Source organism: Orycteropus afer, unplaced genomic scaffold (assembly GCF_000298275.1).
Source record: "Orycteropus afer afer isolate SDZICR_OR568_19922 unplaced genomic scaffold, OryAfe1.0 scaffold00149, whole genome shotgun sequence".
Taxonomy (NCBI): Eukaryota; Metazoa; Chordata; class Mammalia; order Tubulidentata; family Orycteropodidae; genus Orycteropus; species Orycteropus afer.
Genome location: NW_006921736.1, coordinates 7,187,131 through 7,202,965, shown reverse-complemented (window position 1 = coordinate 7,202,965; position 15,835 = coordinate 7,187,131). Strand labels below are relative to the sequence as shown.

The 15,835-nt window shown below is 40.7% G+C and overlaps 1 protein-coding gene across 1 annotated transcript in view; it reads left to right on the top strand.

The window, feature by feature from the left end:
* The window catches only part of FOXP1 (forkhead box P1), a 283,446-nt gene that overhangs the window by 85,746 nt on the left and 181,865 nt on the right, over positions 1 to 15,835 (top strand). Inside the window, 1 exon segment of the mRNA XM_042781677.1 lies at positions 13,839 to 13,964. Within this exon segment, the coding sequence (XP_042637611.1) occupies positions 13,839 to 13,964 (126 nt within the window).

Sequence of the window (15,835 nt, the reverse complement as noted above, 5' to 3'; positions counted from 1 at the left end):
CAGTATTTCCCTAGGGAGAGCAATCAATGGTTTGAGATCACTGAGAAGAAGGAATGTTTGCCCACGACCCACAAAATATGTTCTCTCCTGTATGGGGTAGTATATTACTCACAATAGTAATAGTTTCCAGGCACTGTGCTAAGGAAATGCATATCTCATATAATCCTTACCATTTAGCCTCTCTTTTCCTGGGTTCCTTATTCGTTAATATTAATAATACAGCACTTCAAAGAGTTATACAAATGAGGTGAAATTATATGTCTACATTGTTTAGCATTATTTGACAATAAATACTCAAAACAACTGCAAAGGAACCAGAACAGTTTTAAGAATACAGTTATTTACCTTTCCCCAAAAAAGGAGTGCCATTATAACAGAGTATGAGTCTACAGTGGGGTGTAAGGTGTAAAACAGGAATTAGAAATCCTATTAGTCCTGAAAGTTATGCTGAGTGAGTCTAGAGAGGTAGAGGAACAAAGAGGAAGGTGGGAAATGCAAGACACAGGTGTCCCAGGAACATGAGCTGTGGCTGGACTTTGTCCAGTTGTGAGAAGAAATTTTTGCTCTTAGATAAACCTCTTCATTATTTGCTTTATGAAAAATTGCTTCTGAAAAATTCCAACTTTGGCTCAGTATAACCAAGGAACCAAGGGACTTGTCCCACTTGGGAGTTGAGGAAGGGATGAGAGTCAAGGGATGATGGGGACAATATCAATATCCCAAGAGAAATGGATGTACACTCAGACATAAAGAGGAGCAAATATCATGTAAAGGAGGGCAGAGCTAGTGGGACTTGTTATCCTTCCTGCCTTTGGTGGTTGTTTCCACCATAGCAATAGAAACACAGAGTGCTACAAGGAATCAGAGGCAGGACTGGTCTCTTGGGTCTGGGGATATCTGGGAATGTTGCTGCTCGAAGGAATTACATTTTGAACTGGATTTTTAGGGAAGAATGGAACTTAGATGAAGAGGTTCTTGGATGGCATGCACATATGTAGTCAGAGAACAGGGGAAGCAGAACTACAGATGTGACCATGTACTCAGAGAGACCTGGGAGTAAGATTTGGTGGAAAAGAGCAAGCCTTTTTGTGTGGAGAAAAGAAGGAGAAAATTAGAAGGTTGTGACATCGTGAAAGGCATCCTGAAGGCAAAGGGATCCACATCTGTGCAAGCATTGTTTGGCTGGGTGAGAATGCATATCCATCTGCCAAGATAACTTGTCGCCATCCTTGGTCTAATCAGTGACAATAGTAGAAAGTGAGTATCGAGTTCTACTGAGACATTGTTTGTTTGTTTTTGTATTTATGGCCTAGCTTGCTAGACCTGTGACCTTGGGCACAACATTGAACCTCACTCTCTGTTTCCTCACTTACAATAGGAATAATAAATGCACCCTTTCTTGCTGCAAACAGGTGATAAAATGTAAAGCAACTAACTAATACAGTGCCTGGCATATAATAAACAATTCAATACTTTGTTATTTTAGCATCTTAAACGTGAAAACAGTTATTATTCTACACTTGCCCCTATGTTTCTAAATGTAAATATTCCTCATTTCTTAAGCTGTTGTACAGGTGCAGTGAACTAGTCTCGACACCTGCCTTGAGAAGTATAGATTATTGGAGACTACTAGGATTTTTTTTTTTTTTTTTTCTTATCCTGGCAAAATTTGACTTAATAGTGAGTAGTTCTACAGTTAGGATTATTAGTCTTGTTTGGGTCTTTCCCTTCTCCCATTTTTCTTTCTTTTGTCCTTTATCTCTGCTGGAATATTTCCTCTGATCCATTTGACTCTGTACTTTGCCCAAAATTCAGGTAAGAAAGAATTCAGGGCTGCTAACCGAAAGACTGGTGGTTCAACCCACCAGCCACTCCTCAGAAGGAAGATTGGGCGATCTACTTCCCTAGTGATACTGCCTTGGAAACCCAAGGAGGGGTTGCTATGAGTCGGATGTGATTCAGTGCCAGTGAGTTTGGTTTGGTTTTGGTTCATTGCCTCACAGGTCATCCAGAATATATGTGACATCTATTACAAGATTTATATATATTTAAATTATTATATAGATTGTATATATTTGAGATGAAACTAAGTCCAACGTTACTAGTAAAATCATGGAAAGTCTTCCATTATTTTGAGTGTAACTCTAGCCACATTGGTCTACAACCTTCTAAATTAGCAAGTCTTGTTCTTAGGTGCTAAAAGATGTGAATTTGAATTATTTACAAGAAGAGTTGTTGGGCTGCACCCTCCTAAAAGGCAGTTGCAGATAGTAAAGGGTTAAGAGAGTAGGGATAAACCCCTTGGATTGATTTATCTTTACATTTGACCCTGTATTTTCTACTTTGGGAATCTGGAGAAGGGCTCGGACAATTTTTGTATTTATTTATTGTTAAACATAACCTGGTCCTGAAGAAGAGAAACAAGAATCTGGTGCACCATCCAACTGTACATTATAGACATTTTCTAATAAACTTGAGTTCTGTTTTACTTTATTATGATGCTGGTGTTGCTTACGGTCGCAGTCCCTTAGGCTATGATCTTGTCAGCCTTCATGAGCTAAACAGGCTTAGGCTTGGGCAGTGCTTGAATGGAATCCCTCCAAAGACAACTCAGGTGCTGGAGCCTTCGTGGTGATTCAGCGTCTGGCACTGGCTCCAGTAGGGAGCAGCCAACCAGTGCCTTGACAAGGTGGTTAGAGGGCCCTATGTTAATAGGTGTAGGGAGTAGGAATGTTATGGCTTCCCCCCCCCCCCCCATAACAGACTTCAAACAGACTTCCTGGCTGTAGCTATTAAACATATTTCAACCAATTTTGCAAGAGGATCATAGATATCCTTTTTTTTTTTTGGTCTCATGAAAATTCCTAGCCTTTATCTTCTTTGTCAGGAAGTACCCTCTCCGTGCCTTACAAATTAAAAAGTTGTTCATAACTGCAAGTGAATAAAGGGTCTGCTAACTCCTAACCTCCTTCTAAGGAGCCCTGGTGGCACAGTGATTAAGCTGTTAACTGTAAGGTTGGCAGTTTGAACTCACCAGTGGCTGCACGAGAGAAAAGACCTGGGGATCTGCTCCCCTAAAGATTTCAGCCTAGGAACATACTACACAAAACATTGTTCCACATCCTACTTTGGTGAGTAGTGACTGGGATCTTAAAAGCTGGCAAGCAGATATCTAGATGCAACGATGGGTCTCTCCTCATCCAGAGCAAAGAAGAATGAAGAAAACCAAAGATGCACGGAAACAATTAGTCCAAGGGACTGGTACCCCATGCGATCCTCAGCCTCTACAACTATGAGACCAGAAGAACTAGATGGTGCCCAGCTACCACTGTCAGCCACTCTGTTGTTGTTGTTGTTACGTGCTGTTGAGTCAGGCTCGACTCATAATAACTCCTCCTTGGGTTTCCAAGGCAGTATCACTACGGAAGTAGATTGCCCCATCTCCCTTCCGAGGAGTGGCTGGTGGGTTTGAACTGCCAGCCTTCTGGTTAGAAGTCAAGTGCCTTAGGCACTATGCTACTTGAGCTCCTCAACCACTCTGAGGGGGATCATAGGAGATCCTGGATACAGTGGGAAAATAATGTGGAACAAAACTCAAAATCATTAAAAAAATAATAATAAAATAAGGGACCAGGTTTGCTGGTCTGATAGAGCCTGATGGAACCACTGAGACTGTGGCCCCTAGCTGTCCTTTAGCTCTGCAATTGAACCAACTCCTGTAGCTTCCAGCCAAACAAGAGACAGCCATATGAGGTGAACATTTACACTAGGTAGATACACTCCTTGGAGAGAACAATCATGGGAGAATAAAGGGCTGTGTATGTACAGGGAGCAGGGCAGGAATGCTTGGAGGGAAGGACACGGGGAAGAGATGACTATGGAGAGGAAGTGGGAGGGGAGCTGTTGCATTGTGGTAAATTGTAGTCAGTGTCATGAGACAAAGTGTATGTGGGCTGTTGTATGGAAAGTGAATTTGCTCTATAAACCTTCACCCAAATCACAGTTTAAAAAAGAGAGAGAGAGATTTCAGCCTAGAAAACCCTATGGAGCATTTGTACTCTTGTTACATAGGGTTGCTATGAGTTCAAATCAACTCAATAGCACCCAGCAGTCCCATTCTAAGGAGTTCTCGTGGTGCTACCATTAAATGTTCAAGTTGCTAACAGAAAGGTTAACGGTTTGAACCCACCCAGCGGCTCTGCAGAAAAAGGCCTGGAAGTCTGTTTTTGAAAGATTGCAAAATAGAAAACCCTGTGGGGAAATTCTGCTCTACCACATGGGCTTGCTGTGGGTCACAAATTGACTTGATGGAGACTAACAATAACAGCCCTTCTCAGAGTGCCTGGTTAGTGCAGACAGTTAATGTGCTCAGCTGCTAACTGAAAGCTTGGCAGTTCAAATCTACCCTTAGGCAGAAGAAAGGTCTGGTGGTCTACTTCCAAAAGAGCTCAGCCATTGAAAACCCTATGAAAGCACAGTCCTATTCTGACCCACATGATGTCGCCATGATCAGAGTCAACTCAACAGCAACTGTTTCTTGTTTTGTTTTCAACCCTCTTCTGTTTCCTAAGTTTTCTTCAGGGGCGGCACATGCAGCAAATGTCCCCTCCTGACTGATATTACCGTGTGTCAATATCTCCTGTGGTCATTGCCTAGGATGACTTTTGAGCCCACTGTGCTGACGTTGGCAAATCCTGGCCTGGAACCAGAGCATAGTTGCACAATTCTGTCCCCACTTCATCCCTTTAAAAAAAAGAAGAAGAAAAAAAATACACCATTTGCTTTCTTTTCTCCCTAAAAAATATATACTCTAATAGATAGATTACTGGCATTAAAAACAAAAAATACAAATTACTTATGCTCACGTCTTTGTGAAATTTTACAGTAAAAGAAAAATGAGGATAAATAAGAGGCATCATTGCACTGATAACTACATGTAGCTTAAAGAACATGAGCTCACATTAGTAAGGATATGTGAAACCCAGTATTGGAAGTAGATGTAGAAAATGGAGGTTCAGGCTATTGGAAGATGATAGAAAGCCTGCCATGGTCCAGGGGCTGGAAGGGATGCTTTGTCATGGCCTCATCTCGCCCCACACACGGAGATGATGCTGCGTGACCCATGGGCTGTGTGACCTTCTGGAGTTAGGGCAATGATGCTGACTGGGAGCTTTGACTATTCCATTTCCTATCCCTTTTTTTAACATAATGTTGGAGTCCCATAGGGGCAGGGCTGTCTCTTCTCCAAATTTTCACTGTCTGTTCTGGTTACTTAATGCTACTCTGACAAGAATATACCACAAATGGGATAGCCTTAACAAACAGGAGTTTATTCTCTCATAGTTTGGAGGTTTTATGTCCAAGTTCAAAGTGCCAGGCTCTTGGGGCTGGGTGAAAGCCCTTCGACCTTGGGCTTCGGCTCGGCCTCTTGCTCCTGGCCCACTGAAGGTAGAGGCATCTCTTCACTCAGGCAGCTACTGGCTGCTGAGGCTAACAAGTCCAAGGTCCACAAATAAAATGGCACAGTTTCAATGTTACCAAACCACACGGCAGGCCATTAATTCAAGTCCATTGTAAGTCCCAAGGTCAGCAGAGCATGGCAGGCTGCTGAACAATGACACAGCTACATGCTGGTTCCAAGCATGCCATAAGCTAGAGACCATTCCCCAAGGCTTCTCCTTATATACAGGAAGCAGACCACATCCTTGGGGCAGCTACTCAGCTTCTCACAGTATATTCCATCATGGAGTTGGTTACCAGTCTCACCATGAGGAATAACTGCCACCAGCTGCCCAGCCACTCAACCAGGCCCAGCCAAGGTGACACAAAAGCATAACCACCACACCATCTATTTAGATATTATCTCATAAAGTTCTTTGCAAAGACTGGAACATTTTAGGAAATCCTTACAAATGCCCTCTCTCAAAATGTCTGCTGTTATTGAAAGCCCCAAAAGCATAGGAAACTTTCCTTAGCTATCAGGACTGAGTGTGGATGATGTCACATGGGACCTTCTCCTTCCAGGTCATCAATTCATATTCAATATTCCAATTGACATAAAGGCTTTGCTGTCTGCCCCACCTGCTTTGGTGCCCAAATCAAGTGAATTGACTACCATATCTTTATTTGCAGTACCATAGAGTAGATCAAGCAGTGCCTGGGCCACAGAAGACTGTTAAAGACTCCCTAATGATTTTTCATCTGGCCCTTTATTATTGCCCCTGTATAGGTCTTACTCCAGAACAATTGTAAGATTGTGTTAAATAATGAGTGCTCATGTTAAGACAGTGGCTGGTTGGTGGAGTTGAATCAAGATAGCAAATTAGTTTAGAGAAAGGGAAAAAAACTCTCTAGATGGATTTAAATTGTGTATAATGGATGAGAAATAAAAGCGAGGACATGACTTCTTTTCTGCTAAGCTTCCTATGATGCTTTTCCTTGCTATCTTTTCCTCCCATCCCCATATATGCAATGTCTGTTGATTAGCCCATGAAATTATCTTAGAAGCAAGTTTGATCTTGAGAGGTGGGGAGAGTCTAGAAAAAGAAATTAGAGGAAGGGTGGCTGACTCAAACCAGCCTTTAAGCTGGAAATGTCAAGCTTCTCAGGGCAGACAGGAAACAACCAGCCCCCTCAACTGGCTAATAAGGCACATAGTATCTTTTCTTCTTACAGGTGTTCAGGACCTCACACCAATTGAGATGATTCAGGACCTCACACCAATTGAGGTGATTCGGTCTCTAAACTGCTATAAAGAAACACATATTAAAAAGTTTGCAAACAAGTTTTTTGTTGTTTATTATTATTATGTATTTATTTTTGCAGTGTTCCCTTCCCTCTCCTCACACCCCTGGTAACTCACAAAGAACGTTTCCTTCCATATTGCAAACAAGTTTTAAAGGAGCACATAAGTATGTTTTGTTTTCTTATCCCAGTTCCTTTTCAGAAAATCAAAATTGAGTTTGATCTTCAAGAACAGCTAATTGGCAGTAGAGCACTTGGGTCTTTTAGGCCCTTGCTCCTTTGCTAAATTCTAAAATGGTTACATGGAACTAATTTTATATATTGATATAAAATTGTATTCAGGGGAATCTCCAGGGATCTCAGAATACAGATAGCAACCTAAGACAGGAGTTGGCAAAGTTTTCCTGTAAAAGGTCAGCTAAGAAGGATTTTAGGCTTTACATGCCAATATAGTCTGTATTTCAAGAATTTACCTTTGCTGTTGGAGCATGAAGGTGACCATTAGTACATAAGTTAATGAGTATGGCTATGTTGAAATCAAACTTCATTTATGGACACTTAAATTTGAGGTCCATCTCATTTTCACATGTCACAAAATGCTGGTCTTCTTTTAATTTGTTTCCCCCAACTATTTAAAAAGGGGAGCTCTGGTGGTATAGTGCTTAAGGCATTTGACTGCTAACCAGAGGCTGGCGGTTCAAACCCCTCAGCCACTCCTCGGAAGTAAGGTTGGGCAATCTATTCTGTAGTGATACTACCTCAGAAACCCAATGAGGGGTCGCTATGAATTGGATCTGACTCGATGACAGTGAGTATTTTAAAAAGTAAGTAGTTCTTAGCTCATTGGCAATGGGCTGGATTTTGTCTAAGGTTGTAAGTGTTGACTGACTTCAACCTGGGACATTGCAGTTAGGCGTGGTTTTTTTTTGACTATTTTAGAGTTTTTATTTATTTATTTTTTTAATTTTATTATTATTTTTTTTTTAATTAGGATTTGGGTGAAGATTTACAGAGTAAATTCACTTATCATACAGCAGTTCACATATACTTTGTCTCATGTCATTGACCAAAATTTACAATGCAGCAGCTCCCCTCCCACTTCCTCCCCATAGTTACCTCCTCCCAGTGTCCATCCCTTCATACTCTTCTGCACCCTGAGCTATCTCCCTGTGCATAAGCAGCCCTTCCTTTTCCCATGATTGTTCTCTCCAGGGCGTGTGTCTACTTGAGGTAAATGTTTAACTCACATGCCTGTACTTTGTTTGGCTGGAAACCACAGTTGTGGGTTCAATTCCAGACTGAATGGCAACTAGGGGCCATAGTCTCAGAGGTTACACCAGGCTCCATTGGACCAGCAAACCTGGTCCCCACCTTCTTTTTTTTTTTTTTTTTTGCCTCCAAACGATTTTGAGTTTTGTACCACATTGTTCTCCCTCTTTATGTAGGATCTCCTACATCCCTTCCAAGTGGATGGCAGTGGTAGCTGGGCACCATCTAGTTCTTCTGGTCTCATAGTTGAATAGGTTGCAGATCGGATGGTGTACCAGTCGCTAGGACTGATTGTTTCCATTAATTTTGGTTTTCTTCTTTCTTCTTGACGAGGAGAGACCTGTTGTTGCATCTAGATGGCAGCTTCCTAGCTTTTAAGGTCCCAGTCGCTACTCGCCAAAGTGGTAGGTGGAACAATGTTTTGTATAGTATGTTATGCCAATTGAGCTTGATGTCCCCTGCGACTATGGTCCCAAGCCCGCAGGATCAACTACTTGGTCCCTCTGGGTAGCTGGCTGTGACCAAGTAATGACCATAACCTTGCCCCTTGTAGGCGTGGTTTTTGAAGACCTCCAAGTATTAGTCCTTACCTCAAGCTTCGTCACCAAATAAAATCTGTGAAAAATTTTATAAACGTTTTTCCCCTTCTACTGGCTTACTTTGTGTGTGTGTTCTTGCTTGAGCCATATTTTATGTAAACTTTTTGATGTTTCTCAAAATACAGTAAGCATGTTTTTGAGCGTTGGCTACCCTGACAGACATGCTAAACATAGGGATACCTAGCCCCTAATATAAAACACCTGCTAGGAGCTTAACACGTAAATAGCTGAAGAGTCATAAACATGTCTATATAAAACCTAATTTGTAAAGAGCAAATGGCACTTACTTACAAGGAGATGAAGGCACTGATGAGCATGAAGTAATCTTGAACCAATCAAATGTGAAGTGTGTCACAATTAGCCAGGTCCCGTTAGCACAGGAGCCTGGCTTACCCCACTAGTAACCAAGCATTACTAGTCCTCTTGGCTGTCTGTGAGTACACAGAGCTGGTGTGGATCATGGCATGTGCCCCATAAGATGACCCCAATGGGACATAAATGGCAGCTGAGGCAGAGAGAGAGATGAAGGTAATGCATGCCTTCCATCCCTTCCTCCTGTTAATCCAGACCAGTTGCTGTCAGGGATTCTGACTCATGGCAACCCCATGTGTGTTACAGTAGAACTGTGCTCTATAAGGTTTCTGATTTTTCAGAAGTAAATGACCTGGCCTTTCTTCCAAGATACCTTTGGGTGGACTCAAACCTTTCGATTAGTAGCTGAGCATGTTAAGCATTCCTACCACTCAGTGACTCCTTTCCCTGTTAGCTCACATTTATTTTCATTTGCAGAAGAACGGTAAATGTGAGTGTGTTCAGCTGAGCCTGATTTTATCAGTCATCTCTGCCCTATAACATCCTCAAACTCTATTGTAACCCCAGCCTGACACTCAAATATAGTAAGTGCAGACAGTTGACACATCTATTATAAAGAAAGTGTTGACTCAACCCAGCATGGACCCACCATCAAGAGTAAAATGTCTCCAAAGATGAGATTGGTCATTTCAAGTCATTAGCAATTGATGTGGGACTTGAATCTGAGTTGATCCTTCTCAAAAGAGAACTTCTTTTTTTTGTTCATATCTCATATTCCCTCACCCCTCCACTCGCAAGCACTCAAACATGCAAACACTTACCTACAAACATTACTAATATATGTTCAAAGAATCTGATTTCTCAGCAGATAGGATGTATCCAGGGACCTTTCTCTAAATGTGATGGAGATATTGTTATAAAAATAAGAAAAGTCCATCCTCACGCCTCAGTTTTATTGGAACAAACATAATCTCTGAGGTTCAGGCAGTAGGATCTGAGATGAATGATGAATCTCATTTCACTGCATGTCATGGGTGAAAAATAGGTATCAGGTTAACATGCATGAGAAACAAGCAGTGAACATGGGTTTCTGGTAGAATTTCCAAAGGACATCTCATTCATTAGTCATTCCAAATTTCCCAATGACCAACATTGAACATGACCATAGTAGTTTTTGACTATCTACAAATCCTAGATCCAGAGATTTGTGTTATAATGCCTGAATCCATAGTCTTTTACATGAAGTAGCATTTGTTTCCCTTCTTTTTAAAATCTAGATTATAGTGATTTATATGCCATGGAAGTTAGGAAGGAAAACACCATTCAGTGTTTGATTTCAAAGAACTTTATAAATTACAGCAAATCAGGTTTTAAAACTCTTGCTGAGACGTTACGTGATCTTTTTCTTTTTTTCCCCTTGTGTATTTCTGGTAAAGGAGCTCTGGTGGCCTAGTGGGCAAGGCATTCAACTGCTAACCCCAAGGTTGGTGGTTCAAACCCTCCAGCTGCTCTATGGAAAAAACAAAACAAAAAACCCTTGGAAACCCAATGGAGGTCGCTGTGAGTTGGAATTGACTTGATGGCAGTGGGTTATGTTCCTGGTAAGACTATGTTCCAGTTTTGTTAAGATACTCATGATAAGGCCAGGAAATTATTATGGAATAATTTATAACAATTCACAAAACATTAATAATGCTTTGCACTAGTGTTATACCTCCATCTCAAATATTTGAAGTTATTTTACTAGCTGGCGTTTATTTTGAGATAGAAATTTAGAGGTCAATTTGCACATTGTATTCATCTTGTATTCTTCTCTCTTGAATAGTTTAAAGTTTTCCTTGTGTTCAAACCTTGTTCAAACAAGTTTCTAAACCCTTTCTGCCTATTTCTTATCTCTTAGTATCTTCTTAACTGGAGTTCTGTATGAAATGATGTGAGAGAGTAGAGATGATTATATGATTATATAGGTTCCTGTACCCCACGTTGTGTCTGGAAAAGACATTATATACATAAATGACTCTTTTTTTTTTTTCTTCAGCCTAACAAAATAAGCCTAGGGCTTCCACCAGGCAATTTAAAAATACATAATCCTTGTGCATTGCCAGTTTGTAAACCTTTGTTGAAAAAGTAAGTTTGTGATGGTTGCACAGCATGATAAATGTAATTAGCATCACTGAATTATACACTTAAAAATGGTTAAAAGGTAAAATTTTTGTTGTATATTTCACCACAGTAAAATTACGTTTTAAATAAACAAGGCAAATTTCATTTCTCCACTTTGTTTTGCCTAAGTACATTTATGAGAACATGTTCATATAAGAATAGTTCTGCATGTGATTCTTAAAGACTCAATTTCATCCCTTTTGCTAAAATGAGGAAAGAGTTGGTTATTTAGAAACTGAGTACCTGTTCTCCATATATTTGGTGAAACATGGTAAATGACTTAACAAAGATTTGTGACTTTGTAGAGTAGTCATTCCTTTATTTTTCTTTGCTTGCTGTAGTTTAGTATTAAATAAATGTAATCTTGCTTCTCTTCCCCACAGTATCTTTCTTTGTACCATATTGTCACTGTCATTTACATCCCCACTGTCTGCCTTTCCAGCTAGCATCCAGACCCTTCCTTGCTGATCAGTCTATTACTCTGGGAACTCTGACGGTAGCACTTAAAATATATAACAGTTCCCTTTCCTACATTAAAAAGCCGTAAAACCTTCATCTGGAATAGCTAAGGGAACATATATAGTAGGAGGAGAGGATTTTGCTCCGGCAGGCACTTTGCAAAGGGGACTATTTTTCTTATATGATATAAATGAAATCTTCACTCTGCCCACTTTTACACCTACGCATGTACTGAGCGTCTCCAAGGAGACAAGGAAACCCGGAGTCCAGTGATGGTGAATCCTCCACTGAGACAGCAGGCTGGAGTCTCAGGCAACTCTCCCAGGCGTCTTGGCTTCCAGATGCCCCTCTCAGCCAGCCCCTTTTCTCGAGGCTCTTCCAGGCAGGCTCTCTCGAACATGTCTCTCCCTTCACAGACGAAATAGACTGTGCATTACATCTGAAGGGCTGGTTGTGGTGAGTTCAGTAGGCAGAAGGCCTCCCTGGGAGAAGAGGAGTGGGTGGGGTAGGGAGGTGTGATAGGAGGGTTCCATCTTTCCCGAGATCTTTTCTTTGTTCCCCATGTATCTGTGCTTCTGTTCATTGCCTTCCTTTGTGCTTCTTAAACACAAAGGCACTCCTCAACGTAACCAAGTGTCTTAAAAATATTTGTTGCTACAATAGTACAGTTAGGAGCCTGGTTTCACAAACTTGTCCTTTTAGTAAAAGTGCTCCAGTTGCCAATTCAACGTTTTTAGGTCTCCACTCATAAACAAAAATCTTCTTGAGCACTCTGTTTTCCCTTTCTCCCAAGTTCAATGCACAGCACCCCCAGGTCATCTTTTCTCTCCTCCGCTGCACCACTGTCACTGTTACGTTTTCTTGCAACTCTGTGCATTTTATTTTTCCTTACATATATGAACTTACTGTTTCTTTTTGAAGAATAGACAACCATCAGAAGTCCATTATGGGTGCTTTCTAAGACAACAGTGTTAGATTTTTTTGTGTGTGCATCTTTGATTAAGGCACACGTAATAAGCTACCATATAGAAATTGGTATTGATGTTACCTCCCAAGAAATCTCAGTTTGCTTCTGGACTCTAAACACATCATTTAATGAGCATTCTTGACACCTCTTTCATGCGTACATCCTTGGTTGTTAAGTGAGTGAACGCAAGGCTAACTTTTCCTGTGATTTTTCTACAGAAAAATTCATTATTCTGTTGCTAATCCTGTTGCCCTCTTTGGTAAGGTGTTGCCAGCCACTATTTTTGGTAATTTCTTTGATAGTGAAAGTCCTCATAAGGGATTATTGACGGCTTTCAGAAAGATGTATCATTCATCCATTCTTCACTTTGGAGGACTCTCGTGTTTTCCTTTTGCTTTATCTCCAATTCATACCACCTTTCTAGGAGCTCTGGTGGCGCGGTGCCTAAGGTATTTGACTGCTAACCAGAAGGGTGGTGGTGCAAACCCACCAGCCACTCCTCAGAAAGAAGATTGAGCAATCTACTTCTGTAGTGATAATACTGTCTCGAAAATCCAAGGAAGGGTCGCTACGAGTTGGATCCAACTCAACGGCAGTGAGTTTGGTATTGTTTTTTTTTTTTTTTTTGTCCCAGTTTCTACCTTTAAATAAAAACAAATCCATGTTATAAATTTGAAAGAATCATTTGTAGTAGACATGAACATTTTGCCATGTTTTGTTCAAAGTTTCATCACATGGTCTTTAAGATGACCAGAGATCAAATCTGCTAACTTTTTCTGTTACAGAGTTCCATCGGTATCATCCAAGGGATGTCTCGTCTGTTTTGCTCTTTCTTCCCAAATAATCTTCTCCATAGTGAAATACTTTTCCTGTGGCCACCTCTTAGCTGTTCCTCTTTGTTTAGACTCAGATGGAATGAAAATGTTACTTTCAAGTTGAGCTCCCCAATTTCTCCCGGAAGAATTGGGAGGAGCTTCTGTCTTTGCCCAGGTTTCCCTGGCCTCTCTCTACCATCTTTCTTCAAAGTCCCGGTCATTCACACTCTTAAATTTTGCATCAGATTTTTGATAGAAAGAAGTATCTACTTAGACGAGTTGCTGTGCCCAAAGCACTATGGATGAAGTCGGCCAAATCTAAGAAGATGTAAACAAACTCTGGAGAGTTGTCCAACTTAGACCAGTGGGAAGTTTTGTTTGCTTTTATTTGCCTAGAATTGGGAAAGTCAGGATCCAATCCTGAAGTGTACATCCTGGAATCCTTTTTGTGAATGAGGCCCTCGGGCCTGTGCAGTAATGCAAATGTGGTTCTTCTCTTCTTCCTTCCAGGCTCTTCAGGTGGCAAGGCAGCTTCTTCTTCAGCAGCAGCAGCAGCAGCAACAACAACAACAACAACAACAACAAGTTAGTGGATTAAAATCCCCCAAGAGGAATGACAAACAACCAGCCCTTCAGGTACCAATTTTTCTTCTTCTTCTTCTTTTTGTTTTTTTTTCAATGACATCTTACAGTTTGGGGTAGCTGGTAAGTAATTCAGAACTGGATTGATAAGGATTGAAAAGCAGACATGAGACTTTTCTGCAGAAGGTGTACTTTTAGTTTACCAAGAGAGCATGACATTTTGGAAAAATAGTTATTCAATCAAGCATTTTGTGGTTGGGAGTAAGAAGATTTACTAATTGGTCAATATTATATGAGGATGAGTGGTTGCAGGTATTGGGTTACTTAAGAGGCGCTGTAGGTTATCAGTGAGAAAAAGTTTGTAGTACTCATATGTCACCTCATTCTCTTATGATAAGTGTAAAAACAGAATACGCACACACTTTGCTTTAGTGCAGTTGTTCTCAACTCGAGGCAATTCCATTCTCCAGGGGACATATGAAAATGTCTAGAGACATTTTTGGTCATCACTCTAGGAGCAGAAGGTACCACTGACATCTAATAAGTAGAAACCAGGAATGCTGTTAAATACCCTATGTTGTTGTTGTTATTTGCCGTCGAGTCGCCCCCAACTCATAGCGACTCCTCCTTGGGTTTCCGAGGCAGTATCACTATGGAAGTAGGATTGCCCAACCTTCCTTCCGAGGAGTGGCTATAGTACATATTATTAATAGTAAGATATATCAAGAGGAAAAAAAAAAAAAAAAAAGGACAGTCATCAGTGTGGTTGGTCGTAACTCAAATATGTTGAGTCGCCCCCAACTCATAGCGACCCCTCCTTGGGTTTCCGAGGCAGTATCACTACGGAAGTAGGATTGCCCAACCTTCCTTCCGAGGAGTGGCTATAGTACACGGTAAAACCTCCCCACCAAAAATTATCCAGCCTAAAATGAGAATTGAAATTGAGAAATCCTGCTTTATTGGAACTGAGGAGGCTGTGGTACATGGATTATCTTACCTAGTGATAAGTATAAAGAGCTCTGGTGGTATAGTGTCTAAGGCATTTGACTGCTAACCAGAAGGCTAGCAATTCAAACCCATCAGCCACTCCATGGAAGGAAAACTGGGCAATCTACTTCTGTAAACATTTATCACCTGGGAAAGCCAAAGTGGGTTGCTGTGAGTTGGAAACAAGTCAATGGCAGTGAGTTTGGGTTTTTTGTTTTTCTTTTTTTGAGTGACAAGAATAATCAATCACCTGTTTTTCAGTGGAAGTTTTCAGAATGTTTTTGAACCATTTGTGTGAAATAAGAACACTTTTATGTAAAGATACCAAGAAAAAATAGTTTTCGTGACTTCTCATTTCAGGTATATTGAGGGTGGGGTGTAATGGAGTAGAATAAAGAGTGAGTTCATAAAAATTTAATTTAGATTTTCTATTTCGAGCCCAAAGTTGTGATAGAAATTTTGAAGAAATTTGACATAGGGTTTCCTGCCTACATCCAAGGTAGGACACATGCAGGTGTTAAGTGGCTCCATTGCTTTTATTGGTGAGGTTGGGCATCCCCAAAATGGAAGCCAAGATGAGTTTCTCACACTAGAAATTTTGTGACTGAATGGATAAATGGTAATTGATGGGTATAACTTGATGCCAGTTAATTTGATCGTAAGGTCAACTCAACTTCTAACTTGCATTGACTTATCACAGGTCAGGGTGAACCAATACCAGTTTCCAAATTACCCTGCAAAGAGAAAACTGACCTTGGGCACCAGATTCTAGTCCCTTTACATCCACTTGGGAAATTGTCACTCTCCAGCAAACGTTTAGCACAACACTGACACTTTATTGGAACAGTTGGATGACAATGTGCATTGTTTACTAACACTTCCAAAAACAGTTATTTGGCAAACTATCCTCAAGTCCATATGCCTTTTAATGTGTTTGA